At 28.5% G+C, this 16,927-nt stretch overlaps 2 protein-coding genes across 2 annotated transcripts; one reads left to right on the forward strand and one right to left on the reverse strand.

The window, feature by feature from the left end:
* The first annotated feature begins 8,583 nt into the window (after positions 1–8,583).
* LOC107020640 (protein WVD2-like 7) lies at positions 8,584–13,828 on the forward strand. The gene is made up of 10 exons (XM_015221082.2): positions 8,584–8,763; positions 8,937–9,047; positions 10,012–10,923; positions 11,093–11,314; positions 11,464–11,507; positions 11,610–11,702; positions 11,787–11,883; positions 11,966–12,037; positions 12,292–12,399; positions 13,006–13,828. The coding sequence occupies exons 2-10, from the start codon at positions 9,006–9,008 to the stop codon at positions 13,465–13,467; spliced, it is 2,052 nt and encodes a 683-aa protein (XP_015076568.1). The 5' UTR covers positions 8,584–8,763; positions 8,937–9,005; the 3' UTR covers positions 13,468–13,828.
* Positions 13,829–16,435: 2,607 nt separating this feature from the next.
* LOC107019832 (extensin-like) lies at positions 16,436–16,843 on the reverse strand. The gene has a single exon (XM_015220202.2). The coding sequence runs from the start codon at positions 16,841–16,843 to the stop codon at positions 16,436–16,438; it is 408 nt and encodes a 135-aa protein (XP_015075688.1).
* Positions 16,844–16,927: the final 84 nt, after the last annotated feature.

Below are 16,927 nucleotides of genomic sequence, written 5' to 3' on the forward strand. Positions count from 1 at the left end.
TCTCCTTGTATAGTTTCTTTTTACTTAATTCTTTTTATTTTTCTTTCTTCTTTTATGTAGTATTTTAATTTTTTTAATAAAAAAAAGAAAAAGAAATTATTTTTTTGAATTTTGGGAAGATATGTTTATTATAGCTATAACTTATATAGTACGTGACTCTAATAGGTAGATATAGAAAACTCGTACGTTAAATTAAGACAAATATAACTCGTGTTTTCTATTTCATTCTTTTGAAATTCATTCATTTCAATACTAATTCTGAATTGGCTTTATTTTAAATATAATTTGAAAAAGACACTTTTTATTGTAACATGGAACTTAAACATAAATATTTTCGATATTATTTTTCAAAAAATAAAAGATCAATGTAGTTAATTATAGCTTTTGTCCTGAATATAATCATGTGCCACGAAGTTTAGGTAATAATAATTATTGTTTAGTAATAAAATAAATAAAAGTGTAACACATGGGAGTCACATGATTTTTTGTAACTTTCACATGCATCACCTCCAATATATATCTTCTCACCGTTAATTTAAACATTATAATTATTTTCTATGGGTTAGACAGAGTATTTTTATTAGCTTTTTCTTTTATATAATAAAGTGAAAATTTATATAGTTAATTAATTGAGTTAACGTAACGTATGTCTTAGATGTTAATTTTTTGGGGTTTTTAAAACTTTTTTATTTCAAATTATATTTTTTGTTGTTGATATATATAATAATATTTCTCAAATTATAATATATTTTTCTTCATTATTATTAGTTATTAATATACTTCTGACATAAAAATCAGATTATATATATATATATATGTTGAAGGTTAGTTATTAAAAATCTATTTATAAAATATCATTGAAAGTTTTACTTTTATTTATTTTTTAATAATAAAATTATAATATTAAATATACAAAAAATTACGCCTCATAAAACCTACATCCTATTCTCAAAACTTATATTTTTTCCCGTACTATATAATACGCCTCGCCTCACACCCTTATCTTTAAAACACTGATATATATTATTAACGAAGTCAAGTACTCATGTCTCCATCCATGCAATTTGCATGCACCGACCTGAAAAGTCCACTTATATTTATTATCTTTGCATTTTATTTTTGGGTTCTTTTAATTATTATTTTTTCCATTAAAAGAAATAAAAATAATAATGTAGTCAATTTCACCAAAAATGTGGAGGAGTTTTCTTGGATTCTAGTTATGTTACAAGGCCACATGGGTGTGGGGCTAATATATCCCAAACCATTTTATTTATTAATTAAGTTTCTTATGGTATAATATTATCTTTTTTATTTTATTTTAATATTATCTCTTCATTTTTTTAGTCATTTGAAAAAAACTTATCTTTGGTTCAGAAGAACAAATTAAATGTAGGTAGACAGAAATAGGTCAATACAAATTCTTTATGTTAAGAGTTCCAATGCAGAAAATATATAAGATGTGATTATTATTATATGCCTTTTGCATGGCATATGTTAGGTACAATATGTTGCAACAAAACAATATTTGGGAATTATGGGCAATTCAAAGAGTTTATTTTACTATTACTTAATTAAATATTTCGAATTTAAAATTATAATGTTAATTTTTTTTTAAAATGAAAATTGCTCTTTTTAAAATTGGACTTATACAATGAATATTTAAATATATCTAATTATATAAATATTTTTGTCATATTTATTAGTTTTTATAAATTTTATATTATTTCAATGAATAATAATTTTATATCAGATTTCAAGTCTGATACACTTAGCACGTGTATTTTTGTTCCTAGATATACTTAAATAAGTAGAGGGGTGAGCGAAAGAAAGAAGGATGAAGGCAAGCAAGATAGTTTGTGTATTCCGATACGCACAAATCACACTAAATATATATATTTGTGATATTTTTTGTGATATTTATACAAAGACAAAGGCTAGCGAGAAAGAAGAGAGGCAAGTAAAGGAGTCAGATATAACTGTATCGAGAACAAATTACACATAATTTTAACTTCTGTTATAGCTCCACCCCAATTAAATTTCATTCATTGTAAATTATTTTTCAAAATATATGTAATTAGTTAGGGATAAGTATAAATATATTCAAGAAGATAACTTTTTTTTTAATAATGTTTTTGCCATATCAATTGCTTTTCCTAATCTTTCCCAACATATAAATATAAAACTACTTACAAAAAGGAAAGAAACAAAGAAGAAAAAACAGAAATTAGAGCAAAAATATATCTTCTATAAATAATCCAAAAAAACAAATTTTTTACATAATTCCAACTTTCTAAAAATTTAGTAGACAAACTATGCCAACTAATATATACCCCTCTAATTATGTCACTCGTGGATTTCATTTTTTTATCCATAAAATAAAATGAATAAGCCACTTATATTGACTCTTTTTGTTTTCAATATTCACTTTTTCTACTTTTTAGCTTAGGGACATTAATAACAAACAAATAGAGAAATGAACTTTAATAATTGAGCTTTTTAAAAAGTTTTTTTTTTCTAGACATAATTCCATGGGCCAAATTATTTTGCACGAGGAACGCTTTTTAGTTTATTTTGTTTTCAAAATTAATTTCTCTTATAATATGAATTTAGTGGATCACAAGTTTATTCCCTAATCAAAGTGAAATTTTGATTTATTTTAATATCTCTAACAATAAATTAAAATATAACTGAAGCGTGAATTAGAAATTTAAATAAAAACAAATATGAATTTGATACCACATAATTAAATATGACATATGAACTTAAGCAGATCACCAATTCACACTACGATAAAGAGAGACATGTAATGGTATAGATAATATTGTCGACACACATATTTAGTGACAACCGAATTAATGTCATTATGTCAATGGATTCAAAGTTGCTAAAGCCTTTGATTATAAATACTCATATTTATTATTGCCTCTAAATATTATAAAACGACGATTATATTATTATCACTAAACAATTATTACTAAATCTTTTCTTTGTTACAACGTTATTTCCAACCAATATGGAATTCTAACCCACACTCTAACACATAACTTTCTATTTTGATTATTTAGCCCTTATGAAGGATTAGTAATTGTAGTTGTGGCTACGTCAATTCACACTTTTTTGTCGCTCTGAAATTTAACGAATGACCTCCTAATGACATAGATATTAAAAATTTAAATTCTAAATCAAATGTTATGGTTTTACAAATCCTACTCCAACATAAAATTTTTGAACAAATATAAATTAATCGAATTCATATAGAATATCGAGTATTACAAAAAATTAAATGAAAAAAAGTACTCTCAAATAAAAATAAACTTAATTCAACTATTAAAAAACCGCATAAAATTTGGGAGTCCGAAACTCAAACGGTAGAAAATATTAACAAAAATTCCAAAAGGGTATATAAAATTTTATATAAACCAAAACGGTAAAATCGCTCCGCCGGCAGCGATTTACTTCAACTGAAAAAGTAAAATCGCTGCCCCAGCAGCGATTTTGCCAAAAAGTTTTTTTCTTCTTACAAATGGCTGCCAGGGCAGCGATTTATAAAAAAAATTTTTTTTTTTTAAAAAAAACATAAATCGCTGCCTAGGCAGCGATTTACAAAAAAAAAAAATTTTTTTTTTATGTAAATCGCTGCCTAGGCAGCGATTTACATTTTAAAAAAAAATAAATTTTTTTAATGTAAATCGCTGCCTAGGCAGCGATTTACCAAAAAAAAAATTTTTTTTTTTATGTAAATCGCTGCCTAGGCAGCGATTTACATTTAAAAAAAAATAAATTTTTTTATGTAAATCGCTGCCTAGGCAGCGATTTATGTTTTTTTTTTTAAAAAAAAAATTTTTGTTATTAAATCGCTGAGCAATTTTTTAAATAAAAAAATTTTTTAAAAATGTTAACTTATGTATATAATTTATAAGAAAATATACATTATTTTTAAAAAAATAAAAATAAGTAAATATATTTTCTTTCTAAAAAAATATATTATATTGAATTTAAATTTAAATAATATTTGAATTCAAATAATTAATTTTTATAAATAAAAAATTTAAGGGAGAAAAATTATTTAAATATTTTTTTAAAACAAAATTATATACTTAAGTTAAAAGGATCACGTGAATTTACTATTTTCACGTGATCCTTTTAACTTAAGTATGTAATTTTGTTTTAAAAAAAAATTTAAATAATTTTTCTCCCTTAAATTTTTTATTTATAAAAATTAATTATTTGAATTCAAATATTATTTAAATTTAAATTCAATATAATATATTTTTTTAGAAAGAAAATATATTTAGTTATTTTTATTTTTTTAAAAATAATGTATATTTTCTTATAAATTATATACATAAGTTAACATTTTTAAAAAATTTTTTTATTTAAAAAATTGCTCAGCGATTTAATAACAAAAATTTTTTTTTTAAAAAAAAAAACATAAATCGCTGCCTAGGCAGCGATTTACATAAAAAAATTTATTTTTTTTTAAATGTAAATCGCTGCCTAGGCAGCGATTTACATAAAAAAAAAAATTTTTTTTTTGGTAAATCGCTGCCTAGGCAGCGATTTACATTAAAAAAATTTATTTTTTTTTTAAATGTAAATCGCTGCCTAGGCAGCGATTTACATAAAAAAAAAATTTTTTTTTTTGTAAATCGCTGCCTAGGCAGCGATTTATGTTTTTTTAAAAAAAAAAAATTTTTTTTATAAATCGCTGCCCTGGCAGCGATTTGTAAGAAGAAAAAAACTTTTTGGCAAAATCGCTGCTGGGGCAGCGATTTTACTTTTTCAGTTGAAGTAAATCGCTGCCGGCGGAGCGATTTTACCGTTTTGGTTTATATAAAATTTTATATACCCTTTTGGAATTTTTGTTAATATTTTCTACCGTTTGAGTTTCGGACTCTAAAATTTGGTGGTGCAAATTTATCAACTATAAGAAAAATCACCTAAAATTCAACATGTCGGCAATAATGAAACAAGCACATGCACAATTTTCAAGAAAAACTATGAATTGTAAATTAATGTAATAATACTCTAATTTGTTTGTCTTCTTTTGTTATTGTCTTTTTGTGTGATCACAAAAAAAAAATGTGATGTTTGTACTAAACTATATAATAAAATGATGATACTTAAAATATGATGTTGTGTTTTGTTTTTGAGTTTGCAAAAATTAAGCTTACAAAATATATATAAGAGAAAATTATATGTGAATCAAATTAAATAAAAGTGAACCTTGGCGTAATCAATATAAGAGTCAAAGAATATTATATCTTCCGTCTTGATTTATATGAGTTAGTCTTACTTGATATAAATTTTTTTTAAAAAAAAATTATTAAAATTTATAATTTAAAATAAATTATTAATATTTCATACATGTGTGAGAAACCTATAAATAATTTCATTAAAAATTTATATTTTAAAATTAAATTATTATATTAAATATATAAATGTGTCATTCTTTTTTAAATCGATTAAAATAATGTAAGTTATATAAATCGTGTCTCTTGTTATGTTTTTTTCCCTTTAAGTACTCATCAAGGACTTATCTAAGATAATATTTCTACTTCATACACTCAGTAAAAACTCACTTATTAAATTACATTAATTATATTATTGTTATTATTATCGTCTAAATTCGTTCATATATATTAATTATTTCAGGGTTTACAAGTATTAATCCGTTGGTGAGGTCAATTTAATTAATTACAATATGAGTGCACCGATAAATCAAAGCTCAATTAATTATGAGCTGTCTCTATGAATTAATAATTAAATCTAATCAATATTCAATAAATAATTAATTATCTTTATTGCTTGTCAACATGTTATGAAGTCCAAATCAGTAGGGGTCCTCTGGTTTAACATAACCAACCTAACATAAATATAATGTTAGGCAATCACACGTCATAATTTATAATATTTAAATTTTAAATTCGCTTTAAAATATGTTTATTTTTTTCTCTTTAAACTGAGAAAGAAGAAAGAAAGATAGATTTTGAATTCGTTTCAAAGTACGTTTATTTTTCTCTCTTAAAATTGAGAAAGAAGAAAGGAGGATCGAGTCTTGCAGATGTGTTGCTTTAGATTTATCGAGTTGATTGTTGCTTCTTATCTTTTTTCGACGATCTTGATATTGAGATATTATTAATAATATAACTTACTTGTCTTGATTCTTATTTAATTGAATCAATCTAATATGAATATAATGTTAGACAATGACATGTCATAATTATATTATTTAATTCTGAATTCGTTTCTGAACTATTAAGTAGCAAACATCTAACATTACGTATACAACTATATTCCTTTCTTTATTCACCATACATGAGAAATTCAAAATTGATAAATCTCATCCCATTCTTTGCTTTTTACCAAAATGACAATTTATCCTTTTTTAGTAAAAAAAAAGTATCACTAAGATAACAATAAAAAGGAATTATGGAAATTAATGGATATAATACCCCACAACTTTTTTTCCATAAACTAATAAAATTTTAAAATGCATTACTAAAAATGTGATTCTACCTTTATGTCTCAAAAGATTATCCTAATAATAATGCTTTTCAATAATGCAAATCAACATCTTTCTTATCCCAAATAAGATCATAATAATACAACCCCTCCCCCACTTTTTATTTCCTTTTAAGCATTTAATTAATTTTCTACACAAAAAAAAATCAACAAATCCTTTACCAATTTTTTTTTTCAAAAAGGAAAATTTATGTAATCCACATAAATGGCTCCACCATTACAAAAGCTATTAATCATACGATTCATCATTTCTACCACATAATTGAAGATCTAATTAGTCAATTATTATCCTCCTTTATTTTTTTAAAAGTATAATTTTCTTTTTAGACATCCTTCTATGGGTTTCACTTTAACTTTTTGATCCATGTTTATGGAAATAGTCGATCATATTCATTATTTATTTTTGAGTTAAGATTTTAAAATATATTTGAAGTATTTTAATTTTTTGAATCTCGTATATGAGGTATTACCAAATGTTTATTGAAATACATTAATACTAAATATGATTTTTCACTTTTCATATCTAAAATTTTAGGTATGAAACTTAAATAACTGACAATTTAATTATATTTCAATGAATATTTGGTTATAGTTTAGGTAGATCACAAATCTAATAGCACGCAAACTCATATATATTTAGGGTGTTTTTTTTAATTTTTTCTCTTATATTTTTCTATTCCGAAATATATATATAGGTAAACCGACTATTTTTAATATGAAGTAGTTGAACGAACATTATTTAGTTATTTTTTATTTAATGTTCGATATTTACATTATAGTTCAATTATTTTAAAATTATACCACATAGGAGTCTATTCAGAGAAACGCATTCTCTATCTCCGTATCTCGTGTCTAAAACTCGAGATCTCTGATTAATTCCTGACCGTCTGATCTAATAAATGGAGGAACCAGACCATAACGATTAGGTGGGGTAGGTTTAATGTGGGACCCATGTTACACGTGGGCCAATAGGAAGAAGTAGACAAAAAGGGGAACACAAGCACATGATTACTGATGTACCCCCACAAGCACTGGATCATAAAGTTTTTTCATAAATTGCACATTTCCTCCTTCTAGTTTTCTAATATTACACATTTCTTCCTTCTGTTTAAATATAATATAAATTATACGAATACATTTTTGAATGTATAATTAAATTTTTCTAAAATAACATTATTTATATTAATATTATTTTAAATTAAATTAAATGCTATTAGGAGAACTTGATTGTTATAATACAATGTTATCAAAATATCTAAGACGAAATTAAAAATATAACATAAAACAAAGAGAGATTTTTGTTTTCAAAATAATTACATTTGAGTTACATTAAGGTTGAACTAAGATTTAATATAAGGAAAAGAAAAATATAGAAAAATGAATTAAGAAAGAGTATAATTGTCTTCCTTTATCAAATTATTTTCCAACAAAAAAAAAATAAAAAATAAGTGACCAAAAATACTTATTTTTTAATTGGTAATTCAAAATTAAAATTGCGTTTGACCATACATTTAACAGTAGATTACAAAATTTATCTTTAAATATTTATTTGACCGTCAAATTTAATTTTTAAATATTTTTAAATTTAAATATAATTTCAGATTTTTAAAGTCACAATTTTTTAAAAAAATTCAAAGTTTCAAATTTTAAATTTCAAATTTCAACTTCAAAATCAAAAATCAAACACAAATTGACATTTTCAAAGTAGATTACAAAAATTTATCTTTTGACCATAATATCTGGTCTTTAAATATTTTCAAGATATTCAATTTTTAAAATTTAATTTTAGCTTAAAAATTTATAGTCAAAAAACTTTTGACCATAATATTTGGTCTTTAAATATTTTCAAAATATTCAACTTTTAAAATTTAATTTTAACTTAAAAATTTATAGTCAAACGCGAGCTAAACGAAGATTTACATGCCAATTGAGACTGTATATTTCGCAATATTCTCAAACTGGAAGGATGTATCTGCAATTTGATTAGATTTAAGATCTAAATAATCACAAAACTAATTAATTATTTCCCATAAATGAAAAATATTTAATTAGACATTTTTTCAACAATTCATGTTCACTCCATTTAACTACCTTCTTCAAAGCAAAGTAGCGATTCTTCTGTACTCAGACACGTTTTCTTTCACATTTCTTTCTCTTTTTTTCTCAAAGGAATCATCTCAATTTTGCTTCTTCTTCAACCCCTTTTCAGGATTCTGTCAATTTTCTCCTTAAAAAACTGTAATTTTCTTGATTTTTCAATCTGTAGAACTTCATTTTTGGTCCATTTTTTTTATGATGTTTATGTATGAAATAGTGTGAAGATTTCATTTTTAATGATGTTTATGTATGAAATAGTGAAAAGATTTCACTTTTAAGTGATGGGGTGTTGATTTTTTTTTGCTTTTGTACAGAATTTCAAGATTTGGGAAATGCAGATGATATCTATGGAGGTGGTTTAAAAAGGATCAGTTTTTTTTGAAATGGCTGGTGATATTGAAGAACCCTTTAGGCATAGTTTTCAGGTAAAGTTTTTTTTTTTTTTAGAAAATAAATTTCCCTTGGATCTTACTCTTTGTTTACTGTGATATATATTTGGTTAAATTTTTGTTTTCAAATGTGTTATACTGATGGATTTGGTAGGAAGATTTGTGTTCTTGTGGTTTTAGTTGAGTGGGAATGAAAAAGGTGGAAACTTTATTTGATTGGTAATTCAGGAGATTGTATTTCAGTATTAATTTATCTGTTATAGGTGTTGAATATGATTAATTTATGAGTAAAGAAGATGTATATAATCAGTTTTAGTGAATTAAATTTGGATGCTTTTCTAAGCGGTTACTGAATTTCTAGTAGTTTCATTTTTTGTTTTTTACTGACTTGAAAACTCATGGTTGTTATGTTGCTTGTATACTTCAAAAGTGTCAATAGTGTTGTGTCGGATTTTTCAGAAGTAGTGTATTTTTGGAAAGTCAGACATGGATGCAGGATCGAAAGTGAAGAGTCTTGTGCCTCCCTTTATTACTTGCTTCCTACTTCAATGAGGAATGGAATGAATTCTGTTGCCTGCTTTTTCGCGTGTGGTTGTAAGATCTTGCTTTCTGTTCGAAATTGTGTATGTTGCTTCCTTGTATAATAGTGCTGAAAGAGTGATTGGGAAGCATTCTCCTTGCCCTCTTCGGGTTAGTTATGGATCCATATAACTTCTACGAGATCAGATTTAATGCTGGAATGCATGTTTATTCATTGATTAGAGTTTGTTACAATGAACTTTTAGTGCAAATGATTTTTGAGAGTTTCGACGTCTCATATAATTGGTTGTATAAGCATGTTAGGATATACTACTTGAGACGTTACTAATTAGACCATTAGGGGAAAGTGAAAATTTTCCAATAGAACTAAATCTGTGAGGCTTTTTTACTTGATATATGATATGATTACTAATTACTCAGTTTTGCATCCTGATCTTAATTTACTTACCATAATTGACAGGCTGATTCGTGGCAATCGGGATCTATCTCATTCGGTAGATTTGAGAATGAAAGTTTATGTTGGGAGAGGAGGTCTTCTTTTACACATAACAGGTATCTTGAAGAGGTTGAGAAATACTCCAAGCCAGGTTCTGTAACTGAGAAGAAAGCATATTTTGAGGCACGTCTTAGAAAGAAGGCACTTCTACGCCAGAGTTCATCAGAGTGGCAGAATGGGACCGAATCTCAAGCTAGTGAAAATGACGGCCATGATACAAGTTATGAGGGGGACTTTGAGCATGTTAATGAGATTGGCCATTCGGCACACATTGTTGATAATCATGATAGATCAGCCAATTTACTGGAGAATGAAAAGTATCAAGCTAGTGAAAATGATGTCATTGAAAATGAAGGCTACGCGGGGGACTTTGAGCATGTTAACGAAGTCGACCATTCTGCACGCTTTGATGAAACTATTGATAGATCAATACATTTATTGAAGAATGGAAAGTATCAAGCTGAGAACACAGGTTATGATGGTGACTTTGAGCGAGTGAATGAGGTTGGTCATTCTACACGCTTTGAGGAGAGTTTTGATGGATCTCACAACGGAGACATCGAAGTCATAGAATGTGATGGAGTAGATAGTATAATTCTCCATTCTGGACCCCAGACTGAACTAGCTACCAATAGTTCTGATGTTCTTCAAAGTGTTCCTGAACATATGGAAGCTGAAGCAAATTTTCATCTCAATGCTGGAAATTCAGCTTTTGATGATGATCCTAAAACTGAGATTGAAGTAAAAGGGAAACTAGAGGGCCAAGAGAGCAGTATGGAGTTTTCATCGAACTCCGTTGATCTATCCTCTAATGCTCACACCACTGAGAAAGATGGTAGTGTTAGTTCAGAACCTCAACGAAGTTCATCTTCAAAGGTAGACCTCTTTTTAGCATTTGTGATTATTAATCTCCAGTTATTACATCAGTTGCCCATCTTGCTTGCTGACTGTAGTAAGCTATTATAAATGATAGCATTTTGTAGTCTTATCCGAGAGCAGAAAATTTTCGCCCCTTTATGTAGTCTGTCTTGTGCTCAAAATGCAGGTGAGGACTGCATCTCAATCTAGAGACACAAAAGCTAGGATGTTGCCCCAAGTTAGTGTTGCTAGTGGCAAGGGGACAATCTCAAAACAAGCATATAAAGACATGCCAAGTAAACCAAATAGAAGGCATAGTGATGTTTCCTTCACAAGAAGAGGAGAAAAGCCCAGATTGGATGCTCCTGGCCCTCTTTTGCGTTCAACAGCAAGAATGCCAAAACCAGAGGTTTGTATCAGATTAAGGCTTAGTGTTATTTTCAAATCTTTAGGCAGATGAGTTAACTTGCTATTTTCAACGCCGTGGAGACTATTCTTCAGTAATTCTTAAATTAATTATCTTCGAATCTATAGTAACCAATTCCTTGCCTTATACAGGTTTGTTCGGGTTCAAAAGCCAATGTAATTAATCAACAGAAAAGGTATGCTTGTTAATCATTTCTTCCATATGGAAAGTTTAGGATATTTTTGCCGCACCGATTCATCCTAATGTTTCCAATCTTGTTTATTATTGAATGATTTAGCACCGAACAGCAGCCTAAAGCAAGAAAGGCTGCCGCTTCTCGTGCTTCCAGTGCAGAGAAAGTTAGCCATAGAGTACATCAAAGTGTAAACAGGTATATATGGTGGGAAAATTGTGATCTTTTAACTCCATATTGTGTTCATAAACATTTGTCTTATACATATTATTGTTGTACCAGGGATAAGCAGAGTGTAAATTCATGTAAGCCAGACATGAAACAGAATGGATCTGGTTTCCTTTTCAAAAGTGAAGAGCGTGCCAAGAAAAGGAAAGAGGTAAGGTTCGGTTTCTTATGTCAATTCGATGAAGTTTAAAATTTATATATAACCTAAATAAAGTTTTTGATATTGATTTCAGTTCCTTATGAAGTTAGAGGAGAAAATGCATGCAGTAGAGGCAGAAAAACATCAGCTCCAAGCAAGAACTCAGGTAATAAAGTCGGCCAATGATTCTTGTGACTGTTGGAAACAGGTTTTAGATTGATTTAGAGAATCATTAGGCGGCTTTCTGTCGATGCTAGCTCTAAAATGTCATTGGGATATATTCTGTTAGATTTTCTTTTATTTACTTCCATCTGTTTAGACTTGTAATATATATCATTTGCAACTATGAGTTTGATGAAGTTTTTTGTTGATCGGTAACCATGATTAATGACATTTTGATTTTCTTTGTGATACCTTTAGGTAAAGAAAGAAGCAGAGTTAAAACAGCTACGGAGAAATCTCAATTTCAAAGCAACTCCCATGCCTGCCTTCTACCATGAACCTGGTCGTCGGTCAGACAGTAACAAGGTATTAACAAGTGACAGATAATGAGAATGTTCAGAGTCCCAATACTCAGCTTTCTGTTTCTCAACTGTATTCTTCTCTTGTTTTCTGTTTTCTTATATTGAAAACTAGGATGCTTACAAAACCACACTGTTTAGCATATCATTCTCATTAGAAAGTAATACTAAGAAAATATGTTTACAAGCTGTTTTACTGGTTATAGTGTAAGCCCTTGATCAAGATTCAAGGGAAACATTGACACTAAAGGATGGAATAGAGATCTTGTTACCTTGGCTTCTGATTACTGAATGCCTTTAGGGCCCGTGATAAGCAGCATACTTTCTTGCTTCTCTTAGAGCGGCTTTTTAGTGCGCCAGCCATTAATTTACGGAATGGCATGGTTGGAAACTTTTTACTTTTTAACATTCTCTCAAGACCGAAAGTTAAATGTGTTATGAATATTACACTTCCATATGGATGCAAGTAATATGAGAAAAATGTCTTACTAGTTATCTGTCACTCTCTTTGTTTACGAGTGTCTGCACTTGTCCATCAGTTAGTCTTCATCCTTGTCCTTCTAATAATTGATAGAACAAATCGTATAACTTGCTTCGTTGATTAATTTTTCAGGAGTTAGCAAGTAAAACTAAATCAAGTAAATCACAAAGCAGACCTTCGACTTCAGGGGCTAGAGTTACTAGTGTAACAGAGAACACTGTTCCTTGTTCCACTAGTGAACATCTAATCATGCTTGATTCACCACAGGTTTCAGAAGTAACCAATCATGCTTCAGCAGAGTTATCTGACAGCAGCGTCCCGTCTTCAGTTCGAACAAACAAAACGTCCTGGCAGACGCGATCAAATAGAACAGTAGCTCCAAAGAGAGAGCAAGAGAAAAAGCAGGTCCTGAATTCTCCGAGACCGAGAACAGCAGATACAATCAAGGGAAACAAGGGCTTCAAAGCTGAAGAGAAAACAAAGGTGGTTGCGCGAAGATCAATAGGAAACAATGCAATGAGAAAAGATATTAGAAGTATCGATTTGAGCCGCAGTACAAGAGTGGGACGTTTAGCTGTTGGTGTTGCTTCCTAGATGCATCAGCTTCTACGTCATTTAAGACTCGTCATATCAGCAAGATAGATCAAGTATGAAGGTAACATCATGAATTTGCTAAGTCAGATTGTACTGTGTGAATTCTCTCATGTTCTCAACATAGAAAAGGCGATGGATCTTGTATCCGAGACGATATACTTAGTGTGTAGGTTAGCATATCTAGGTTAGCATTTCTGCTAGATATGCTGTATGTAATTATTCCTAGTTGGGATAGTTAATAATTATGAACCTCTTTAAGTCAAGTTCTTGAAATACCATAAATGCTGTGCTATTAAATCTATACTCACTTTTGAGTAAAATGTTAAGTTGCAGTGTTTCTGCCAATGTTTTAATACTGAAATCTCTCTTTGATCAAATGTTTCAAAGATAGGTAATAGCATTAGAAGTTATGCAACTTATTAAGATTTGTATATCTGTGAAGAATAGGTTCGGTGCACTAAGCTTCCACTAAACACGGTGTTCGATAAGCTTCCACTAAACACGGGGTTCGATAAGGGCTAGACTATAAGGGTCTCTAGTGCACTAAAGTTTTCGCTACACGTTGGATATATAGTCTTATTCTGCATTTCTGCAAGAGGAATAGTAAAAGTTGAGAATATTTTTGAAAGGGATATCGTTCTAATCTGATCGATTACCTGAAGATCGTAGCTGCATGATGTACACATCCCTTCTAACATATGTGCATGATACTTTTTCTTGGGATAAAGATGTTGATATAGTCGGATAATGAACGACTACTTCTCTCATTATCTAATATCATGTTGAACTGAGTGAACACTTCGTTTAAAAGGTCTAAACATGCTATCGAAATAACATATTTATTTATTCATTGATAGTGTATATCATTATCTGTCCTCCCCCACCACTGTTGGTAGTTGATTGGTATCTCTCATAAAGACTAGTCACTAAAGCACAGCCGTTCATTTATTCTAATTAAATACATATACTTAACAATATACTATTAACTTATATTATTGCTTAATGACTAAAAAGTCACCATCAAAAACAAATAATCAAATCAATTCATGCCATAATTTGAGATTAATTAACATCATATATTTGCTAATTTATCAAGTCTTTAATTAATTGCAAACCATAGAGGAAAAACGAATATTATATGAGATTGTGACATTATTAACATCCTAAGCTACTAAACAAAATATCACTCTCTTTTGATGGCCAAATAAATTAAATCTCTCACAGCCTGTTATTAATTTGTGTTTTATTTCTTCAAATCATAAATTTCTCACTAATGCCCAAAACATGCTAAAAAATAGTCAGAAAATTGTGGTATTTTTTGGCTTTTATTGTGTTTCTAGGTCATCATATATATACTAACATGTTCTACATGATTCGAGGTCTATTAAAAATGAGTTTTTTTTAATCTTGTCAAAGTAAAGTTAACATTTACATATACTAACATTTTTTTAAAATTTATATCTTACTTATAAAATTATATATTTACTCGAGGTCTATTAGAAATGAGTTTTTTTTAATCTTGTCAAAGTAAGGTTAACATTTGCATACACTAATATCCTTTTTAATTTATATCTTACTTATAAAATTACACTTTATATGCTCGATCATTGGTATATAATGTTAAAGAAGTTATTGTCATGTGATCATGAGGTCGCAAATTCAAGCCTTGAAAACAGCTTCTGACAGAAATACAAAATAAGAGTGCATATAGTAAATTTTTTCTTCATCTTACGTATGACGAAAACTTTAATACACCAGACTGTCTTTTATGTCATAGAAGGTTACTTGTTTTATTTTTTTATTAACTAAACAAAACACAAAATAAAACAAAGAAAACAACAAAAAAAGTGGTGTCATTGAAGAAATTAAAAGGCAAAAGGAAGTGATGCAAGTAGCATGAATTTTTGGGCTAAGTTAGTTGTCAATTGTCATGATAGTGAATGAGAAGGCACTTGTTCAAAAGAGAGATCAAAATTAGGTGAGGGTTATGATCTTGTAGAAGCCTAATAGAATAGATGAAATTCCTTCATAATTAATTCAAAATTTTAAATTCTAATATAAAATGAATTTTTTTAAATAAAAAAATTATTTAAAATTAATCGAATCAGTAATTTCTAAATTTTAGATAATACTAGCTAAATATAACCAAGAGAGATAAGAAGCTTAATATTGACCTCATTACTAGAAAGGTCCAAATATCCTTTTTTTTTTTTATGTTTATGCAAATATCCGTAATATACCTTCTTATAATACAAAATCAACAAGTTATTACGAAAAATACAACAAATGAAGAACGATATAGAAGAATCTAATTGCGAAACGTAAAAAGCCAAGACTCTTGAAAACTTAATTTTTTGCCTTCCTATTACTTGTTTTAAGGTTTAATTATTTCGAATTTACACGAAAATAAAACACTTGTTGCTAAAAATAATTATAATTTCTAACCCAAAAACCTTAAATGAAGGATAAAAAAAGTTATTTATTAACACATAAATCTTACTTGATTTTTAAAAAAAAATTATGGTACATAAATATACACTTAAATTTAATTTTAGTTGATATGTACGTCTAAACACATCAACTCAACAAACAATCAAAAACTTCAACTCGTTTTTAGTGTATCTCGTAAACACCTCACTCTAATACAATGCGTAATTTTTGAAGGTGTCTTTCGTAATTGCTTTTTAAGTTTAAATATTTTAACTTAAGCATAATCGATTGTCAGCTGAGATCAAATTTGAGCGGTTTGTTATTAAAGAAGAAAGAAGAGAAGTCTCCCTTTTTGTGCAATATAAAAATCAAGAAACAGAGGAGGAACTCCTCTGTTTTACATAAAACTCATAAAATTTGAAATTGATGATGATCATTAATTAGACATTAAAATCAACATGTTTTCCACTATTAATTACATCAAAATTCACTTGCACATAGATAATAATTAATTAATGGAAAAAAAAAGAAGGCAAAATTAAACAAAAAATATTACTAGTACTAATAAAGTAATCATCTTTTTGGATGTGATTCTTGATGATGAAGATTGATCAGAATGAGGAGGTTTTCTATAATAAAATGGAAACCAAGGGACAATTGGTTCTGGTGGTGGTGGTGCTTCACCATTAGCGTAATCATCAGGTGGAGAATTCAGATAAGGGATGTTGTTGTAACCAGATGGTGGTGGTTGATAGGTGGTTGATGGTGGATTTGGGACATAGCCACCTGGTGGGGTTGTGGTGGCCGGAGGAGGGTTGTTTCCGGTGGGGCCGGTGGGAGGAGGATAACAAGGGTAAGCACATTCTTGGGGTGTGATTCTTGCCGGAAAGTTGAGGAGGAGTGTTAGTAGTGGAAGAAGATATATTAGTGTGAATTTAGAAGCCATGTTTTGTGTTTTTTTTTTGTAGAAAGAAATGGAAGGGCAAATGAAGAAAAAGGTATTAAGATAATGAAGTAGAGGTTTGAGTTA

Source organism: Solanum pennellii, chromosome 5 (genome assembly GCF_001406875.1).
Source record: "Solanum pennellii chromosome 5, SPENNV200".
In the NCBI taxonomy this organism is placed as follows: Eukaryota; Viridiplantae; Streptophyta; class Magnoliopsida; order Solanales; family Solanaceae; genus Solanum; species Solanum pennellii.